The sequence below is a fragment of the Bidens hawaiensis genome, unplaced genomic scaffold (genome assembly GCF_021521415.1).
Source record: "Bidens hawaiensis isolate Kalapana, Puna unplaced genomic scaffold, B.hawaiensis_p1.1 tig00036690_1, whole genome shotgun sequence".
Classification (NCBI taxonomy): Eukaryota; Viridiplantae; Streptophyta; class Magnoliopsida; order Asterales; family Asteraceae; genus Bidens; species Bidens hawaiensis.
The window spans coordinates 36001-57469 of NW_027505419.1; the positions used below are offsets into that span (position 1 = coordinate 36001).

The window sequence follows — 21469 nt, forward strand, 5'->3', positions numbered from 1 at the left end:
CCAACGTGTAAACGTAACCTTCTAATTATATAATTTATTAAGTTTCTAATGCCAAATCGATTGCCACTGTGTATTCGATTAAATAAATTACAAGACTCATCATAGATGAGAATTTTGATACCTCTAAGCAACACCAGTATTTAATTACGAATATTAATATCCTTTTTGTAACGGTAGCTCAATTTTGCCATTCTACAAAATCCTTCACCTTAATGTAAACCACATTTTACATGTATTGTCATCTTTTTTATTGTTTGAAAATAGTCGATTCAACATTACAAGATATATTCAATTTGTAATTTTGAAAACCTACAAACATGTTTTTACAGATACCCAACTTCTTTTTTTAATTAAGTTCCAATAAATTACACAAACAACTCCAAATTTTATAACATGGTAACCCGAATTTATAATATGGCACTTTCGCCATACCAGTTACCAACCAAAGTCTCACCACACTGGCGCACGTAGATTTTCTTTTACTCCACACATACAGATCGCCCGAAGCAATGAGCGAACTATTTCATTCATTAACTTACTTGATATGTAAAATAATGAGCCTTCAAAATAACTCAAATCATAAATATATTTCGTTTATACGGATAAAAGAATCAGCATTGTCATTTTTTATGGTTTGAAAATAGGTTTTTAACATTTATATGTACCAAATATTAAGCCCTGCTTGCGGTGCGCGCATATAATGTATATATGTGTGAACCCTCGGGTGGGCAAAAGTAAAATTACACTAATTTTGACGTTATTTTACTAATCTCGTGAAAATAACGTTAAAAGTGGCGGAAGGTTAATCAGGCATCATGTGGTGGCGTTGATAGCCGAAAGACAAGGGCACATGCACCAATCAGCCGGTGTCCCGATGATTGAGTGCTATGTGCCTTATGTCCAAGACTTGATGCAAAACTACTATCGAGCCGGGGTCTCACCGGAAGCAGCCTCTCTATCCCTATGGGATAGAGGTAAGGCTGTCTACATCTTACCCTCCTCAGACCCTACCATAGCATTGCTATTGGTGGGATATACTGAGTACGACGATGATGTACCAAATATTAAAAGATAAAATATATTCAAACTCACTAAAACACAAAAGTTTAAACCCCACCAACATCAAATACACTTATTTCATATATGACATTCTTAGTAATAAATTTCAAACAAAGTTTCAAACAATACGATAGCATCTAAGTCATTAAAATATACACCGATTGCCAACCAATCGACCAAAAGCATATTGCAAGAAACCAAAATCTTTAAATATACAACCAGCTTTAGTAAAAGACAACAGATGCAAACGCTTGCCGCTTATATGAAATCAGCATCATTGTGGAAGTGCTGGAGATCAGGATGTGCTCCACCGGGTGGACCACGTGGGTTTCTGTAATCAACTTCAAATGAGATCATCTATCAAACTTTAATTGCAAATTTAGAGATGTTAAGTTACCTTGCAAACCGATTAGGTTCAAATCCCGGAACATCTGGTGGACCAAAAGGATCATACCGAGCACCTGGTGGAACACCCCTGTTTCATTCGCATTCACAAAGTCAAAATCCAATAGTAAAGATGTCAGATTAGACCAATCAGATAATACATAACTATTTAATATAATATAATACAGAGATTAAATAGTTATGTTATATATAATAAAAAGATTGTTTAATAAAAAGCACTCACGGCTGGGCTCCTGGAAAGCCCATTCTTCCCCCACCACCAAAAAACCTGGGATCACTTGGACCTGCGTAAACACAATAGTTATAAGTAAATTTTAAAACATAATGCAACTATAAAATAAAAGAACATAACGAATAAAAAGAACAGATAGAAGTACATACCAACAAGCATTCCACCATCACCAAAACCGCCCCTGAACATTAAAGTTGAAGCAATATTAAAGATTAAGTGGTGAAATTTTATAGCCAGATGAGAAAATCAAAATATTGGATATTAACTAAAATATAAAATGAAAGATGAAGATAGATGACAAAACATGTAAATGAACCGAACGTGCAACGAACCATTAGTAAACCATTCATGAACCATACAGCAGGAAGTTCGTTTATTTAAACAAACGACCATGAACAAAACTATTTGTTCATTCACTTAAATGAATGAACACGAACACATGTCTTGTTCATTCATTTATAGTCATGAACACTCATTTATGTTCCTTCATGAGTTTATGTCTGTTTTAAGTTTGTTTATTTATATATTCATTAAAATCTGTAGGCCCGTTAGATTTTGGTCTAGTTAAATTATAATATTACCCATAACAATTTGTTGTGGTTTTGTTAACTCTCCACGACCAATGTATTGAATATTGATGTTCACGTTTACTTTTAATTGATATTTGTTTAGTTATGTTTGTTTATATTGATTTAACGAATATATTCATTCATCTATATTCACCAATGTTTGTTCATTTGTGTTTGTTATCATAACATGTCCGTTTATACTACTAATGAACGAACATGCATCCTTATTCTTAACAAACAAACAAAAAGAAAAAAAACCATGTCCGTTTAATCATTCATGTTCAATCATTTGTTTCAGATAAAGTTAAATGAACGACACGAACATACCACGTTCGTGTCCGTTCAGTACGTTTACAGGCCTAATGGACTAACCTTGTAGGGTACACTCCTGCAGGGGGCTGAGGATAAAGATCACCCCCACCGATGCCAGTATACACAGGAGGCACTGCCACCCTGCATTTTAATTTCCTTATTTGTTAAAATGTAATGTCACATTTGTTACATACGTGGAGGATGCAACATAAGTTAAATTTAGAAGGCGAATAAATAGCATTTAGCAAAAATAGTTGATAATTGTGTTTCTCTTGTTTAAACATTTATGGCACACGTTAGCTCATTCAAATATATGGCAATATATCATAGCATATAGTTTTTAATAAAATTCATACATACCCTGGAGGAAAGTGAGAATAAGGATCTTCATATCCAAACAGTGTCGGTTGATCTCTACCACCATATTCTGTGTCACGTTCAGAACTGAAAAGAGGAAAAAAAATAACAAATGCATCATGATCTATCTATCCACTTTCATTATACACGTAAAAATAGATCAGACGCTTTTCTTTTGTCATTGTGTATATTGTGCATAATGTCATCAAAAGTCTCCACTCTTCATACACCATTAACTCATTTGTAGTGGTGTTAAACAAACACGTGCAAATTAGTGGTGAAAAGAAAAATAAGCCGGTGTAAAAATAACCACTAACTGATACAAGAATTGGAAAACAGCACATAAACTAGAAAGCAAAATAAATATAATCTTAAATCTTTAATGTCTCTTCACAAAACCAATCTAGTGTCATTCAATCAAGGTAAAACGAATAAATTCGTATCTAGCACAAATCAGTCCATGTTCATATTTATCGATTTTATATTTCTAACAGCGGACAAACCCTAAAAGCAACAATAACTTATGTGCGTTTCTCATTCGCAGATTATTTACTTTCCAAAGACTTCCATCTTAAGTCCCTTTCAGGTAAAGAGAAACCAGTAATAAAAATTCCATAACCATAATATTTTATTCCAAAAAATATCAACCACATTCAAGCAACGAATAAGGTATCAATGCCTACAACTCTGTATACATACTAATTACTTACTAACTACATCTACCACTCTCCATTAAGAATAACAAAGCTCGGTATGCTACAAGGCTAAAGAAAGGTAACAACTTTATTATGTACAACGAAAATGAATCATTACCTTGGGGCTTTGGATGAGCTTGCAGCAGCAGAAGATCCATACAACTTGGCTAACACGTCTTTATTAACCGAATCTATAAGCTTACCCAAATTCTTATACTGTGAACTGTACTTGGTATCCGCACTTGCCACAGCAAAATCATCAATACTGCATAAAAGAGTCATCCGTTACCTCAAACAATAATAAATAAATTCAAGTAAAAACATACTGAGTATATATCAAAATTATAAATACTTAATCTTGAGGTGAACCGGATTCGATTTGCCGGAAGCTAAAGCATCAATCAACAACTGGTTGTTCATAACAAGACACTTCACAAGCACTTTCTTCGAACTATCGTTAGGGATTGAGTACACAAACGCATACGTATCTTCTACTTCATTCCACCCCTCAATACCAGCTTCATCTGACACACATAAACATAACATCAAACGCTTGCAAGTTGTAATCAAAATAATTCAAAGCAAACGCCACTCGAACCGACTTCAATTCGACTTAAATTCCAAACCTAAAACCTTATGCTAAGTTGCCTACCATAAGTTCAGTATCAAAATCCTAATTTTGTAATAATAATAATAAAATACCAGAAAATGGAGTTGAAAGAGCGTCATCGGAGAAGGCCGGAGGACCGGTGGCGTTGAAATTGAAGCCAGCCGCAACGAAAATGGAGTGTATAGCAAACGCAATCTTATCAGCTGAGTTCTTAAAATTAGGTCTTGAAGCCCTAATTAGCGCTAACACCGATTGCTCAGTGGCCATTGTTTGATTATTATTATTTCACTGTCAAAAACAGGATGTTAAGCTTCAACAGATACTCGATTAACGAAATAATAAAATAGACTTACGAATCGCCGGAGAAAAGAGTGATAATTTGAAGGAGATGAGACGAGCAAATCGCCGGGAAAGTGAGTTTCTTAGGGGAAACGTTTAACGTTTTTAAGCGGTTACCGGTGAGTCTGGTATAAATAGTGTTCCAGACTCCAGAGTGTTCGTGTGGCCCGGACCAAATTGGTTGTTTTGTTGGCCCATTGGGCTTTTTGGTGTTTTAAGTTTTTTATTTCTGCTAATGGCCATTTACGTCTATGTGGTTTCCTACTTTAATCACTTCAGTCTAAAGTTATAAATTTTGTCAATTTAGTTCTCATAGTTTTAAACATTAGCCAATTACGTCTCATCCGTTTAACAACATCCAGCTATGCCATTAGTTTAGGGTATTTTTGTTTTTCTCTTTTTTATTTTGAGTTAATGGTCATTTTCGTCCCTATGGTTTGATACGTTTGCCACTTCAGTCCAAAGTTTGAAAATTTGTCAATTTAATTCAGTTTTTTTTCTCTATAACCATCCAAGCCCAAAACAGGTCTGCATTTACTTTGTCGACAACAGTATCATACCCCTTCTTTCGTATTTAGTTTCTAGACGGTTCCTAAACTCTCCCCCATGGTGGAATTCAATGGTAAAGTGGTCAACGCAATTCCCTGAAACCGAGTTGTACGGAAAAAACTAAAAAATCGTTTCTTTGATGAATGCATAATAGTTAGGGTTTAGAGATTAACATATCGTATCGGAATTCGGGGTCGAAATCAACTATTATGCATTAATCAAATAAACGATTTTTAGTTTTTTCTGTACAATTCGGTTTCAGTGAACTACCTTGACCAGTTTACCATTGAATTCCACCATGAAGGAGAGTTTAGGAAATGTCTAGAAACTATATACGAGGGGGTATGATTACTATTGTCAACAGAGTAAATGCATACCAGTATTGGAGGTTGCTTGATGGTTTTGGGCTTGAATTATACTCTTCATGGTTATAGAACAAATAAAAAAAACTGAATTTAACTGAACATTAAATTGACAAATTTTCAAACTTTGGACTGAAATGACAAAAATATCAAATCACGTTGACTAAAATGACCATTAACTCAAAAAAAAAGACAAAAATACCCTTAAACTAACGGCATAGATGGATGTCGTTAGACGAATGGGACGTAATTGGCTAATATTTAAAACTATGATGACTAAATTTGCAAAATTTCAAACTTTAGACTGAAGTGACGAAAGCAGCAAACCACATGGACGAAAATGACCATTAACTCTTGTCTTTCAAAATCAAAACATAACTTATAAAACATATCAGCTCTTCAGATGCCAGGCTTTAGTCTTCTGCCATGTGTCCTCCACTCAAGCCAGCCGTCTCATCCTACTCACCTGCGTGCATACTAAAAGTCAGCTACGCTGAGTGAGTTCTAGTTAATCATACAATACCATACGATACCTTATTACATACATACGTACTTAACCTCATAACTTTCTTTCATACACACATAAGTACTCATACCTTCACTCTTACTTATATACTTTCTTTCTTACTTACATACTTTCTTTACATTCATAATCATACGTTTTAAAGAGCCTTTCGCCCTATAACCTCACAGATATTATAAGGGTCTGGTCCCTAACATCACAGATATTATAAGGGTCTGGTCCCTATCCTCACAGATATTGTAAGGGTCTGGTCCCTAACATCACAGATATTATAAGGGTCTGGTCCCTAACATCACAGATATTATAAGGGTCTGGTCCCTAACATCACAGATATTATAAGGGTCTGGTCCCTTGCTTTCGAATATTAGTAGGGTTCAGTTCCCTCTTCGTTACCATACAACCATGCATCATACCTCGAGTATTATTAGGGCTCGGTACCCTTTTCGTAACCATACAACCATACAACCGTCATTTCCTTCTTTTATTAACTTTATTACGTTCATACACATAAACATTCATATCATACTTGCCATATTTATAACGTTACAACCTGACAGTACGTGCAATATCCGAAGATCGTTCACGAACCATCAAGCAATCATTCATACATATCACATATATCACATATGGCTTTATAACGTTACAACCTGACAGTACGTGCAATATCCGAAGATCGTTCACGAACCATCAAGCAATCATTCATACATATCACATATATCACATATGGCATACACTTATCACTTAGGATAAATGTATTAACAACACATCAAGTATGCACACAGCCCCGAAAACATAACAAGGAATGGGGCTAGAAACTCACCTGGATCCTGTTACGCTCGCCGTTGATCGTAATTCCTTTCTTTAACTGGGCCCGGCTAACTGTATAATATTTACACATATCAATTAACTACTACTACTCGTTTTGTATTTCCATCTATATATGACCCACAACGAACGGGGGTCCGGGGGCAGCGCCCCTGGCAGCGGGGTTCTAGGGGCGGCAGCCCCTAGCGGGGTCCAAGGGGCAGAGCCCCTGGCTGGGGTTAAGCTGCCAGGTCAGCTTGGAAAAATTTTATTTTCGATAACTGCCTTAACACATTTTCCATTAGGTTTTTAATTTATTTTATAAACGAACTTCACTTCAGGCGAAGTTAAACCTTAGGCGAACTTGGCTTCAGGCGAAGTTAAACCTTAGGCGAACTTGGCTTCAGGCGAAGTTAAACCTTAGGCGAACTTGGCTTCAGGCGAAGTTATACCTTAGGCGAACTTGGCTTCAGGCGAAGTTATACCTTAGGCGAACTTGGCCGTAGGCGAAGTTACGCTTGAAGGCGAAGTTACGCTTGAAGGCGAAGTTCATCAGGCGAACTTAATCTTGCAGGCGAAGTTATCGCGCTGCAGATCTGTTTGCCCATAACTCCTTCGTTTCTTAGCCAAATAACTCGATTTTGGTACCCACGGAATCGTATGATCGGCGCCTACAAATCCCAACCATCAAATCGGCCTAAAATCGACGTTTTAGGGGTCCGATTTGGGCAGTTTGGGTTTCGGGTCCGGTTAACCCCTCCAATCCTAACCATTTTCAGTAATATTAACTTTGTTGGATTTGTTCTTACCTTACCAACTCAGATCTATCAACGAAATCTCGGGTCTCGGCTTCGAATCTTGATCGGTTAGAAAGCGGTGTTTTGAGGAGTGTGTGGAGTGTGTGTGGAGTTTGGTGAGAAATGAGATATTTTGGGATTTTGGGGGTATTTATATCCCTGAAATCCCATTCTCATTTATCCTATCTCAATTAATCCAAGTCCATGACCCGCTCCTACCCGATATTAATAATTAAAAACGTGAAATCACTAACATAACTTTCTTTATTCAACATTATAAATTTTAGGATGTTACAGCTTGGACCCAGAAGACATGGCGGGAGTCCCAAGAAGCAAGGCGGAACATGAGTTAAAAGTTAACCCAAGTTTCGTCCCGGTAGTACAAAAGCGAAGAAAGATGGGTCCAGAACAAGCAAAAGCCTGTGATGAGCAGGTCCAGCAGCTGATCGACGCAGGTATAATCAGAGAAATTCAATACCAAACTTGGGTAGCAAACCCGGTAATGGTACCCAAGGAGAATGGGCAATGGCGCATGTGTATTGACTTCAAAGATCTAAACAAGGCACGCCCAAAAGATTGCTACCCTTTGCCAGAAATCGACCTTAAATTTGACGCGCTGGTACCTTTTCAGTTCAAATGCTTCCTAGACGCTTATAAGGGGTACCACCAAATCCACATGGCATCAAAAGATCAAGACAAGACAACGTTCAGAACAAACAGCGGAACGTACTGTTATAAAATGATGCCATTCGGCCTCAAAAACGTCGGGTCCACTTACCAAAGGTTGATGGACAAAGAGTTCAAACCCTAAATTGGTCGGAATTTGGAAGTCTACATGGAAGATCTCGTCATTAAAAGCAAGACGGAAGGAACCATGTTAAAGATATTGAGGAGACCTTCAACACACTAAGGTCAATTAGCATGAAGCTCAACCCAGGAAAATGTTCCTTCGGCATGGAAGAGGGAAAATTCCTATGAGTAATTGTGACGAATGGTGGCTTCAAAGCCAACCCAGAAAAATTGTAAGCTGTACGAAAAATGCCATCGCCAAAATCAGTCAAGCAAGTGCAAACGCTGAATGGCAGACTAGTTGCACTAAACAGATTTTTATCTAGTCATGCAGAGAAATCATTCCCGTTCGTCTCGACCCTGAGAAATTGCCTCAAGAAATCTCAATTCCGATGGACGGGCGAAGCAGAAGCGGCGTTCCAAGAAATTAAGTCACGCCTGGAAGTTCTGCCAACACTCACGGCACCCAAAGCTGGAGAACCATTAATAGTATACTTAGCAGCATCAGAAAAAACAGTCAGCGCAGTCTTGATGGTGGAAAGGAACGGTATTCAAACACCCATTTATTACATAAGCCGAACTCTGGCGGATGCAGAAACAAGATACTCCACCTTGGAAAAGTTAGTCTTGTCCTTGGTCCAGACAGCGCGACGTTTAAGAAGATACTTCCAGGGCCACCCAATACATGTTCTCACCAACTTTCGCTTGCAAAATGTACTGAGCAAGCCAGAATTGTCTGGGAGGCTTGCTAAATGGGCGATAGAGTTGGGAGAATATGCCATCGAGTACTAACCAAGGCTAGCAATCAAAGGCCAGGTTTTGACCGATTTCATCGTAAAAATCCATTAAGAGAAAGGAGAAGAATGCAAAATAGAGATCGAAGCCCCCATAGATCAGAAACAAGATGAAGTCTGGAAAATGTTCACAGACGGAGCGTCCAACGACGATGGCGCAGGAGCGGGCCTAAAAATAACCAACCCAGAAGGGCAACATTTTACGTACGCATTACGCCTAGAATTCAAAAGCAAAAACAATGAGGCGGAGTACGAAGCATTGTTGGCAGGGTTGAGAATCGCAAAAAAGCTAGGGGCCCGCTACTTGGAAGCGCACGTGGATTCCATGTTAGTGGCAAACCAAATTGAAGGATCATATGACGCGAAGAACGACAAGATGGCGTCATACATGGCGCAAGCTAAGGCGCTAATGGCAACTTTTGCCACATGCAAAGTGAAACACATCAATAGAAGCGAAAACAAACAAGCCGACGCCCTACGCAAACTTGCATCCGTTGGATTTGAGCACCTTGCAAAAGATGTCCGCGTCGAAGTCCTGGCAACACCTTCAATAATGAACAAAGAAATTCTAGTTTGCTCAAAAACAGAAAACAGTTGGATGACACCAATCATCAATTACCTCGCAAGAGGTATCTTGCCAGAAAAGAAAGCAGATGCGCGGAAGATCCGCCATAAAGCGTTGAATTACACAATTCAAGGAGACATCCTGTATAGGCGATCGTACTTGGGTCCACTTCTCAGATGCGTAGACCCACAAGACGCAAATTATCTGCTCAGAGAAATCCATGAAGGAATATGTGGCGTACACGCAGGTCCGAGAATGGTGGTGGCGAAAATCATGAACACGGGATACTATTGGCCAGGCATGCATGTTGACCCCGAAAAAGAATTGAGAAAATGCAGCGCCTGTCAACGCCACGCACCAAACACCCTGCGGCCAAAAAACGACATGATACCGGTGACAGCTTCTTGGCCATTTCAGGAATGGGCAATTGATATAACCGGACCATTTCTAGAGGCGCCAGGTCGCGTCAAATTTTTGATAGTTGCGATCGATTACTTCACAAAGTGGATCGAAGCAAAGCCGGTAGCAACAATCAACGCAACCAGCATCAAGAAATTCATCTGGGAATTTATAATACGTCGCTTTGGACTACCCATGAATTTGGTCAGCGACAACGGAACACATTTTGCTGACCAACATATCCAAAAATGGTTAAAAGAGCTCAACCTCAAGCAGACGTTTACCTCCATGGCTCACCCACAAGGGAATGGTGAAGTGGAGCGCGCCAACAGAATGATCATCGGCGAAATCAAGAAAAGATTGGCAAATCACAAGTCAGGATGGGTTGATCAATTACCTCATGTACTATGGGCAATAAGAACACATAAAAACACAAGCAATGCAGAAACGCCGTTCAGCCTAACCTATGGTACCGAAGCAATGATCCCCGCTGAAGTCGGCGTTCCTTCACCAAGAATCACACTACCGAAAGATAACGATGCTGAAAGGAAGTTAGACCTAATGCTTCTCGAAGAACGACGAGAGTTGGCGGCAATGAGAGAACAAAATTACAAGCGCCAGCTACAAAAGTATTACAAGGCCAAAGTAAAAATATGTGAGTTCAATGTCGGAGATTACATTCTTCGCAGCGAGGCATCAAGAGCACAACCACAGGGCAAACTAGCCCCATCTTGGGAAGACCCATACCAGATTAAGAAAGTATTGGGAAAAGGCGCCTACACTCTGATGCATCTCGATGGCTCAACGATTCCTAGAACATGGAATGCAGCGCAATTGCGAAAGTGTTATATGTAAATCGATTCCAATTGTAAAAACAGGCCAAGGGTCAAACTTGAATGGAAACGATACTCCGCATTTCACAAAAAAAAAATTTACAAGCGAGCACCTAAGCCCGCATACAAAAGAAAAAAAAAGGGCAAAATACAAGCCAGGATGACATAGCCTAATATAAATCGTTGATACTCTTCCCAGAGTCAACGACAACGCTGTCTTCTTGACTACCTGCAGGAGCGGCGGAAGCCCAGCTTGCAAGGGCTCAAGCAAGTTCCTCAACAGCTGCACGCCATTTTCTTCCTTCGCAAACTCAGCAACTTGCGAGAGAATAGGGAACGTAAGGGAGTCATATTCTATCTCGGCGGCAGTATACTCCTTGTCCACATCTACGGCGTGAAGAGCGTAGGCTTCGAGCGGAAGGTTCTCACGCATATGCGTAAGGGCTTCTTGGAAACCAGCCTTATGGCCAAGCTGTTGGGAAGCATTGACGAGGACTCCAACACAGCGAGTCAAGTCATCATCGCTAATGATGTGTTGGGCAACCTACATAAAAAACAATAGTTAGTAGGATAAACAAAAAGAAAAATCGAAGAAAAGGGGAATACCTTGCGGATAGCATGCTTCAACAACCAGTCGCGGTCAGCAGTAGCGGCAGCAAGCTCAGAAGTCAAAGTTAAAATTTGGTATAATTATTATTAATGCGTCTTTCTTTTCTTTGCAGAACGCGAGAGGTAGTTTAGGTGATATTATTTATCGATACATTTCATCAGATCAATTTTCACCCGAGTGTTTATTGGACTGCCTTGATTTATCCTCTGAGCATCAAGCACTTGAGATTGCTAACCGTGTAGAGGCCTCGATGTACATATGGAGACGAAAAAACGCCCAAAGCCGCCACCTGCAAACATGGTGAGCCGGTCATTCTCCAGGTCATCATGGGACAAAGTTAAGGATATGGTTGCTGACGTGGACAAACGAGAAATGTTAGCAGATAGAGCCGAAACCCTCTTGCTTTGCTTGAAACAGAGGTTCCCCGCCCTTCCTCAGACCACCTTGGACATGAGTAAAATCCAATATAACAAGGTATAAATATTAATTATTAAAAATTATTACACGGTTTCATATCGTTTTAGAATTTTAAAATATCAATTTTATGTGAATCAGGATGTTGGGAAATCGATATTGGAGAGCTACTCGAGGGTATTGGAAAGCCTAGCATTTAATATAACCGCACGCATTGATGATTTACTCTATGTTGATGACCTGGCACGACATTCTGACAAATTCTCATCTATGTCAAACCGTGAAGTCGTCACCAAAGCCATTGTCGGGAAACCGTACACGGTTACCACGCCTTATAAAACGGCTTTCACCACACCAAGTCTCTCACCTGCACGCTTTGATAATAGTCCAAAGAAAATATTAACAGATTATTTGACCATTGACCCGAAAGGTAAGAACTATGCGAGTCAAGTAGTAAGGTCAAACTCCTTTACGGGCAGGACACGAGAGGCGTTACAAAAGATGGGGCTTGGGGGCTCTTAAAGGCTCGTTTAGGGTCAGTTGACTCCGACCCGGTTCGGCCAACTTGTATGTGGATGCCTGGGTAAATGGGTTGAGTCAAATTATGGCATTTGTACATCCTGTTTTGTTATACCAAGTACCGAGTGTTGTTTGAGTTGACTCGGATATTGGTAATGACAGTTTAGTGAAATTCGTGTAAATAAATGCTAAATTTTGTTTTCCACAAGAAAGATGAAAATATTGCTGTACTTTTATACTGCTTTCATAAATCAAAATGTTATACTTACGGTCATATATTTCATCTTCACCATTTTTTATTCTAAATTGTTATTTATTATAGTTTAATTTCAGAATTATTTACTAATTTATTGCTATTGAAAGGTTTCCTAATCATTTGTATGAAGTCTTGTATTACCTTTATACAGTTTTATATGATTTTAAGCCACTACGGTGTTTTATGGTTGATGGCCACTTGTTAATGGGATAGCCTTAACATCAAGAGTGCAAGATTCAAATGATTACAATTTAGAAGCGTGTTTAAAAATATGGCTAATCATTAACCACTAAATCAACACTAAAGATAGATGCACAAACATGTCTCGACTCTCGAGTGACTAGAACTCAATCCCTAGAGATTTGGATTCGATTTAGGTGGTAGGGAAACATATGTATAAATAGACGTCCACGAAAGACATCATGGTTGTAAGGTGTCTCCAATTTACTGAGGTTAATAGGAGTATCTTATATAATGAGCCATTATAGATGATTAATAGGTTAATCGGAGTATAGATGTGACATTATGGTGGTAAGGTGTATTCCCTCTATCTAAGACGTACATAATGTTGGATGTTCAAATCTTGCGAGGTACATGAATATTGTATAAGATGGTTAATATGAGGATATTATGAGCTGGTCTATAGAAAAAAAACAGACTAACTTAGGACCTGTTACACATCAACCTAAATCATTTGAATTATGATTTGAACCATATTTTGTTATATTAAAGTTTTAACAAAAGTATAGACTATCTATAGTAAAACAATTTAATAACTGTAAAACTTTGATGTTCATACAATACTAAAAGTCATCAGTGATGGCTAATGCCATCACATGAGTACTTGTGTGAATAATCCGTATAAATGAGTCGCACGGGTGATTGTGTTAACACTTGTAGTATATTCCAAAAGAGTTATGAAAAGCTTTTAGTTAAATTAAATTCAAATGATAAAAGACTTAATTAATTAAGACATGGTATGTTGAATTAAGTTGGTTTATAACTTGAAATAAGGTTGAAATTACTATTCAAGTGTATTCAGGTCCAAATTGGATATAAACGGCTTTTAAGATGTAAAACGAGCCCAATTGACTTACATGGTGTGTATAATACAATGACCGACATATTATACACCAGCCTACAACACCATTTGCCACTAGCCCACTATATACATTGGTGATATACGCTAAACCAAAGGGGGTAACAGGCGTATGATATGCCGACCGACGTATTATATTCCGGGACAACTTTCGTGCGGGTCATCTGATACGATGTAATGTTATTTCTTACGCATTAAACACACATTATACGCCATAGCTTAGACATGGTCTTATAATGTGTATTTAATGTACATAAATTAAGGTTTGAAATTGAAGCTTGTTTGTGATTCGTGATCAGGTCTCGAGGAAGATTAATTACACATGTTCTTTTTGTATACGATGGTTCCTTTATACTTTGGATCGTTTTAACTAAACTTGTTAGGTTCTCATTCATTATATTTGTTTGGTTCAAATGTCTTAATTCTTTTTTTATTACATGTGTTTAAACCATTAGTAAATAAACTCATCATATTAATTTGTTAAAACGTTTGAAAAATTGGGACAAAATTCCGCATTTATTTTCATAACGAGTCTTCTAAAAAGTGGGCGTACACCATATTCATAGAGAACAACTACAATTAATAACTTCATAAGATGGTATGTGCTCACAGTAATACTATATTTGAAATATGAAAGCTTCACCTATGCTAAACCGTACCGTATGTTATACAAGATTGTATATTAACAAAGTGATGGTAAATTTTCTTCAAAGAAGTACCCGCATCTATAGAAAAATACAAATTAAAGACAAAAGAAAATGAACACACGACAACAATATAGCTGAAAAAGTATGGTTTTTTAAGCTTTGAAACTTTATTCGCAATTAGTCTTAATTAGTTGCGGACCTAAGATCATTTTTCTATCCGGGGCTTCTTTAAACATGTGAGATGTGTCAGACACTATATAACACTAAAAGGAAAAATGAAATATGTGGTATCAATTATTGACAAGGATACCCAATACTTCAAAAATACTGTTAAGCGTCATTGTAATAATATATCTTAATGCATTTTGTTTCGCTCTTTATGTGAATAAGCACGTATGCGCCGGAATAATTAACATTCAAATTCAATTATTAGAGAAATAAGCGGTTGACACGAGATAGAATCAAACTCAAAACAAGACATGCCGTTAAAGTTGACAACAAAAACTAGAATCATAGTCATATCATATATGCCAAAACATCTGGTTGCCATGTCTTTATTTATCCCATAAAACCTGCCTTAACGACCATTTGACAATGGTGTCCATCTCCTAGACCATTTCCGTACCCCCCACCCCCCCCCCAAAAAAAAAAACACAAACACACACACACACACCGTGTATAAGATAAATATATGTAACATAGATTATATATGTGTATATATTTTTATAGTGAATTGGACTTTCTGCATGTCCTTTAAGTTTATACCAATTTTTAGGAGGTGTCTTTTAACTAATTGAGAAGTTATACTGCACGTTCATTATGTTGACATTTTCGTACATGGCTCTAAGTTGACTCGCCGCTGTAACACCCGGGTTTTACCAATCTTTTACATGCAGCGAGCGGGTAAATTACTAGTTAGCAATTAAAATATATATTCAAATCAAGTTACTCGTTTTCAACACTTATAAAAATAAATATCTTTGTTTGATTTAAGTTGTTTTTGTAATGTATGTTAATTACCTAGTTTATTAATCAGAATAAATGTTTTAAAAAAAGTTAAAAAGCAAAAAGAAAAAGAAAAAAAATTCAAGCTTCTAGAAAAGTTCTTACTAGTATATCTAAAAAACTCCTTTGGCACTTGAGCTTAAACTGGGATTTTGGGGTATATTAACACTAACATCTAGGAGTGAACGGTGGCCACCAGCCCACCCTCGTTAAGGCTTGAATTCACCCATGTATATAGATATATAGACGTGAATATACTGTTTTCATAATTGCCGATATAGCAAGTTGTATATGTTGCATATAGTTTGTTCATCGGTAGCACACCAGTTGATATGTTACTTGAAACTATGTTGTATTCACGGTACATCAAATATGACTTGACATGTTTTTACTATTATAAAGAGTTGGGGCATGTAAATATACAATACATGTGTATCAAGAATTATTACAACAATGAATAATACTAGAAAGTTAGGCATGCAATTTATATGGGCTAGTTAGTACTTTTATTCGGTACAGCCATAGAAACAGTTCTCAACATCAAAGAACATTTCAAGAATGAAACCAAATAGATGAATCAAAGACAGATATAAATCAAATAGAAAAACTGTTTTCATAATTGCCTATGTGTCGCTCTCAGATATAAACTAGTTTGAAATATATATGCTTATATAAGAAAGGTTCATAATCAATTAAGAAAAGCTTCAAATACATCTTTGTGACATATATGTTTATTTTATCTACATTTCGATTTTGCACCCTTACCCGCTTTCCTTTATGTACTTAGCCATGCCAACGTAACCATTGAAGCCACTTGTTTAAACAAAATGTCAGCCCAACGTGTAAACGTAACCTTCTAATTATATAATTTATTAAGTTTCTAATGCCAAATCGATTGCCACTGTGTATTCGATTAAATAAATTACAAGACTCATCATAGATGAGAATTTTGATACCTCTAAGCAACACCAGTATTTAATTACGAATATTAATATCCTTTTTGTAACGGTAGCTCAATTTTGCCATTCTACAAAATCCTTCACCTTAATGTAAACCACATTTTACATGTATTGTCATCTTTTTTATTGTTTGAAAATAGTCGATTCAACATTACAAGATATATTCAATTTGTAATTTTGAAAACCTACAAACATGTTTTTACAGATACCCAACTTCTTTTTTTAATTAAGTTCCAATAAATTACACAAACAACTCCAAATTTTATAACATGGTAACCCGAATTTATAATATGGCACTTTCGCCATACCAGTTACCAACCAAAGTCTCACCACACTGGCGCACGTAGATTTTCTTTTACTCCACACATACAGATCGCCCGAAGCAATGAGCGAACTATTTCATTCATTAACTTACTTGATATGTAAAATAATGAGCCTTCAAAATAACTCAAATCATAAATATATTTCGTTTATACGGATAAAAGAATCAGCATTGTCATTTTTTATGGTTTGAAAATAGGTTTTTAACATTTATATGTACCAAATATTAAGCCCTGCTTGCGGTGCGCGCATATAATGTATATATGTGTGAACCCTCGGGTGGGCAAAAGTAAAATTACACTAATTTTGACGTTATTTTACTAATCTCGTGAAAATAACGTTAAAAGTGGCGGAAGGTTAATCAGGCATCATGTGGTGGCGTTGATAGCCGAAAGACAAGGGCACATGCACCAATCAGCCGGTGTCCCGATGATTGAGTGCTATGTGCCTTATGTCCAAGACTTGATGCAAAACTACTATCGAGCCGGGGTCTCACCGGAAGCAGCCTCTCTATCCCTATGGGATAGAGGTAAGGCTGTCTACATCTTACCCTCCTCAGACCCTACCATAGCATTGCTATTGGTGGGATATACTGAGTACGACGATGATGTACCAAATATTAAAAGATAAAATATATTCAAACTCACTAAAACACAAAAGTTTAAACCCCACCAACATCAAATACACTTATTTCATATATGACATTCTTAGTAATAAATTTCAAACAAAGTTTCAAACAATACGATAGCATCTAAGTCATTAAAATATACACCGATTGCCAACCAATCGACCAAAAGCATATTGCAAGAAACCAAAATCTTTAAATATACAACCAGCTTTAGTAAAAGACAACAGATGCAAACGCTTGCCGCTTATATGAAATCAGCATCATTGTGGAAGTGCTGGAGATCAGGATGTGCTCCACCGGGTGGACCACGTGGGTTTCTGTAATCAACTTCAAATGAGATCATCTATCAAACTTTAATTGCAAATTTAGAGATGTTAAGTTACCTTGCAAACCGATTAGGTTCAAATCCCGGAACATCTGGTGGACCAAAAGGATCATACCGAGCACCTGGTGGAACACCCCTGTTTCATTCGCATTCACAAAGTCAAAATCCAATAGTAAAGATGTCAGATTAGACCAATCAGATAATACATAACTATTTAATATAATATAATACAGAGATTAAATAGTTATGTTATATATAATAAAAAGATTGTTTAATAAAAAGCACTCACGGCTGGGCTCCTGGAAAGCCCATTCTTCCCCCACCACCAAAAAACCTGGGATCACTTGGACCTGCGTAAACACAATAGTTATAAGTAAATTTTAAAACATAATGCAACTATAAAATAAAAGAACATAACGAATAAAAAGAACAGATAGAAGTACATACCAACAAGCATTCCACCATCACCAAAACCGCCCCTGAACATTAAAGTTGAAGCAATATTAAAGATTAAGTGGTGAAATTTTATAGCCAGATGAGAAAATCAAAATATTGGATATTAACTAAAATATAAAATGAAAGATGAAGATAGATGACAAAACATGTAAATGAACCGAACGTGCAACGAACCATTAGTAAACCATTCATGAACCATACAGCAGGAAGTTCGTTTATTTAAACAAACGACCATGAACAAAACTATTTGTTCATTCACTTAAATGAATGAACACGAACACATGTCTTGTTCATTCATTTATAGTCATGAACACTCATTTATGTTCCTTCATGAGTTTATGTCTGTTTTAAGTTTGTTTATTTATATATTCATTAAAATCTGTAGGCCCGTTAGATTTTGGTCTAGTTAAATTATAATATTACCCATAACAATTTGTTGTGGTTTTGTTAACTCTCCACGACCAATGTATTGAATATTGATGTTCACGTTTACTTTTAATTGATATTTGTTTAGTTATGTTTGTTTATATTGATTTAACGAATATATTCATTCATCTATATTCACCAATGTTTGTTCATTTGTGTTTGTTATCATAACATGTCCGTTTATACTACTAATGAACGAACATGCATCCTTATTCTTAACAAACAAACAAAAAGAAAAAAAACCATGTCCGTTTAATCATTCATGTTCAATCATTTGTTTCAGATAAAGTTAAATGAACGACACGAACATACCACGTTCGTGTCCGTTCAGTACGTTTACAGGCCTAATGGACTAACCTTGTAGGGTACACTCCTGCAGGGGGCTGAGGATAAAGATCACCCCCACCGATGCCAGTATACACAGGAGGCACTGCCACCCTGCATTTTAATTTCCTTATTTGTTAAAATGTAATGTCACATTTGTTACATACGTGGAGGATGCAACATAAGTTAAATTTAGAAGGCGAATAAATAGCATTTAGCAAAAATAGTTGATAATTGTGTTTCTCTTGTTTAAACATTTATGGCACACGTTAGCTCATTCAAATATATGGCAATATATCATAGCATATAGTTTTTAATAAAATTCATACATACCCTGGAGGAAAGTGAGAATAAGGATCTTCATATCCTAACAGTGTCGGTTGATCTCTACCACCATATTCTGTGTCACGTTCAGAACTGAAAAGAGGAAAAAAAATAACAAATGCATCATGATCTATCTATCCACTTTCATTATACACGTAAAAATAGATCAGACGCTTTTCTTTTGTCATTGTGTATATTGTGCATAATGTCATCAAAAGTCTCCACTCTTCATACACCATTAACTCATTTGTAGTGGTGTTAAACAAACACGTGCAAATTAGTGGTGAAAAGAAAAATAAGCCGGTGTAAAAATAACCACTAACTGATACAAGAATTGGAAAACAGCACATAAACTAGAAAGCAAAATAAATATAATCTTAAATCTTTAATGTCTCTTCACAAAACCAATCTAGTGTCATTCAATCAAGGTAAAACGAATAAATTCGTATCTAGCACAAATCAGTCCATGTTCATATTTATCGATTTTATATTTCTAACAGCGGACAAACCCTAAAAGCAACAATAACTTATGTGCGTTTCTCATTCGCAGATTATTTACTTTCCAAAGACTTCCATCTTAAGTCCCTTTCAGGTAAAGAGAAACCAGTAATAAAAATTCCATAACCATAATATTTTATTCCAAAAAATATCAACCACATTCAAGCAACGAATAAGGTATCAATGCCTACAACTCTGTATACATACTAATTACTTACTAACTACATCTACCACTCTCCATTAAGAATAACAAAGCTCGGTATGCTACAAGGCTAAAGAAAGGTAACAACTTTATTATGTACAACGAAAATGAATCATTACCTTGGGGCTTTGGATGAGCTTGCAGCAGCAGAAGATCCATACAACTTGGCTAACACGTCTTTATTAACCGAATCTATAAGCTTACCCAAATTCTTATACTGTGAACTGTACTTGGTATCCGCACTTGCCACAGCAAAATCATCAATACTGCATAAAAGAGTCATCCGTTACCTCAAACAATAATAAATAAATTCAAGTAAAAACATACTGAGTATATATCAAAATTATAAATACTTAATCTTGAGGTGAACCGGATTCGATTTGCCGGAAGCTAAAGCATCAATCAACAACTGGTTGTTCATAACAAGACACTTCACAAGCACTTTCTTCGAACTATCGTTAGGGATTGAGTACACAAACGCATACGTATCTTCTACTTCATTCCACCCCTCAATACCAGCTTCATCTGACACACATAAACATAACATCAAACGCTTGCAAGTTGTAATCAAAATAATTCAAAGCAAACGCCACTCGAACCGACTTCAATTCGACTTAAATTCCAAACCTAAAACCTTATGCTAAGTTGCCTACCATAAGTTCAGTATCAAAATCCTAATTTTGTAATAATAATAATAAAATACCAGAAAATGGAGTTGAAAGAGCGTCATCGGAGAAGGCCGGAGGACCGGTGGCGTTGAAATTGAAGCCAGCCGCAACGAAAATGGAGTGTATAGCAAACGCAATCTTATCAGCTGAGTTCTTAAAATTAGGTCTTGAAGCCCTAATTAGCGCTAACACCGATTGCTCAGTGGCCATTGTTTGATTATTATTATTTCACTGTCAAAAACAGGATGTTAAGCTTCAACAGATACTCGATTAACGAAATAATAAAATAGACTTACGAATCGCCGGAGAAAAGAGTGATAATTTGAAGGAGATGAGACGAGCAAATCGCCGGGAAAGTGAGTTTCTTAGGGGAAACGTTTAACGTTTTTAAGCGGTTACCGGTGAGTCTGGTATAAATAGTGTTCCAGACTCCAGAGTGTTCGTGTGGCCCGGACCAAATTGGTTGTTTTGTTGGCCCATTGGGCTTTTTGGTGTTTTAAGTTTTTTATTTCTGCTAATGGCCATTTACGTCTATGTGGTTTCCTACTTTAATCACTTCAGTCTAAAGTTATAAATTTTGTCAATTTAGTTCTCATAGTTTTAAACATTAGCCAATTACGTCTCATCCGTTTAACAACATCCAGCTATGCCATTAGTTTAGGGTATTTTTGTCTTTCTCTTTTTTATTTTGAGTTAATGGTCATTTTCGTCCCTATGGTTTGATACGTTTGCCACTTCAGTCCAAAGTTTGAAAATTTGTCAATTTAATTCAGTTTTTTTTCTCTATAACCATCC

The 21469-nt window shown here is 36.8% G+C and overlaps 3 protein-coding genes across 4 annotated transcripts; 1 reads left to right on the forward strand and 2 right to left on the reverse strand.

Moving 5' to 3' along the window:
• Positions 1-1114: 1114 nt before the first annotated feature.
• LOC143613083 (putative proteasome inhibitor) lies at positions 1115-4678 on the reverse strand. 2 transcript variants are annotated; one of them, XM_077086894.1, is made up of 10 exons: positions 4593-4678; positions 4332-4561; positions 3982-4153; positions 3748-3894; positions 2938-3021; positions 2638-2718; positions 1846-1877; positions 1688-1748; positions 1457-1534; positions 1115-1390 (listed from the first exon to the last, which is right to left on the reverse strand). In XM_077086894.1, exons 2-10 carry the CDS (start codon positions 4504-4506, stop codon positions 1318-1320), a joined length of 903 nt encoding a protein of 300 aa, XP_076943009.1. In that variant the 5' UTR covers positions 4507-4561; positions 4593-4678; the 3' UTR covers positions 1115-1317. The 2 variants fall into 2 exon arrangements, with proteins under 2 accessions (XP_076943009.1, XP_076943010.1); XM_077086895.1 differs by lacking the exons at positions 2638-2718; positions 4593-4678 and having other exon boundaries at positions 4332-4572.
• A 7168-nt stretch (positions 4679-11846) lies between these two features.
• Positions 11847-13427, forward strand: LOC143613085 (rop guanine nucleotide exchange factor 7-like). Its single transcript, XM_077086898.1, has 2 exons — positions 11847-12077; positions 12159-13427. Exons 1-2 carry the CDS (start codon positions 11862-11864, stop codon positions 12537-12539), a joined length of 597 nt encoding a protein of 198 aa, XP_076943013.1. The 5' UTR covers positions 11847-11861; the 3' UTR covers positions 12540-13427.
• A 4065-nt stretch (positions 13428-17492) lies between these two features.
• Positions 17493-21056, reverse strand: LOC143613080 (putative proteasome inhibitor). Its single transcript, XM_077086893.1, has 10 exons — positions 20971-21056; positions 20710-20939; positions 20360-20531; positions 20126-20272; positions 19316-19399; positions 19016-19096; positions 18224-18255; positions 18066-18126; positions 17835-17912; positions 17493-17768 (listed from the first exon to the last, which is right to left on the reverse strand). Exons 2-10 carry the CDS (start codon positions 20882-20884, stop codon positions 17696-17698), a joined length of 903 nt encoding a protein of 300 aa, XP_076943008.1. The 5' UTR covers positions 20885-20939; positions 20971-21056; the 3' UTR covers positions 17493-17695.
• Positions 21057-21469: the final 413 nt, after the last annotated feature.

What these genes read in the sequence shown, in the direction of transcription:
- LOC143613083 (XM_077086894.1), bottom strand. Translation starts at nt 4,506, where the DNA reads ATGGCCACTGAGCAATCGGTGTTAGCGCTAATTAGGGCTTCAAGACCT. An exon ending in TCTTTCAACTCCATTTTCTG is followed by an intron (nt 4,154 to 4,331) that starts GTATTTTATTAT and finishes TATGTGTGTCAG; the next exon opens with ATGAAGCTGGTATTGAGGGG. An exon ending in AGCTCATCCAAAGCCCCAAG is followed by an intron (nt 3,022 to 3,747) that starts GTAATGATTCAT and finishes TCCTCTTTTCAG; the next exon opens with TTCTGAACGTGACACAGAAT.
- LOC143613085 (XM_077086898.1), top strand. Translation starts at nt 11,862, where the DNA reads ATGGAGACGAAAAAACGCCCAAAGCCGCCACCTGCAAACATGGTGAGC. An exon ending in GTAAAATCCAATATAACAAG is followed by an intron (nt 12,078 to 12,158) that starts GTATAAATATTA and finishes TATGTGAATCAG; the next exon opens with GATGTTGGGAAATCGATATT.
- LOC143613080 (XM_077086893.1), bottom strand. Translation starts at nt 20,884, where the DNA reads ATGGCCACTGAGCAATCGGTGTTAGCGCTAATTAGGGCTTCAAGACCT. An exon ending in AGCTCATCCAAAGCCCCAAG is followed by an intron (nt 19,400 to 20,125) that starts GTAATGATTCAT and finishes TCCTCTTTTCAG; the next exon opens with TTCTGAACGTGACACAGAAT. An exon ending in GAACCTAATCGGTTTGCAAG is followed by an intron (nt 17,769 to 17,834) that starts GTAACTTAACAT and finishes AGTTGATTACAG; the next exon opens with AAACCCACGTGGTCCACCCG.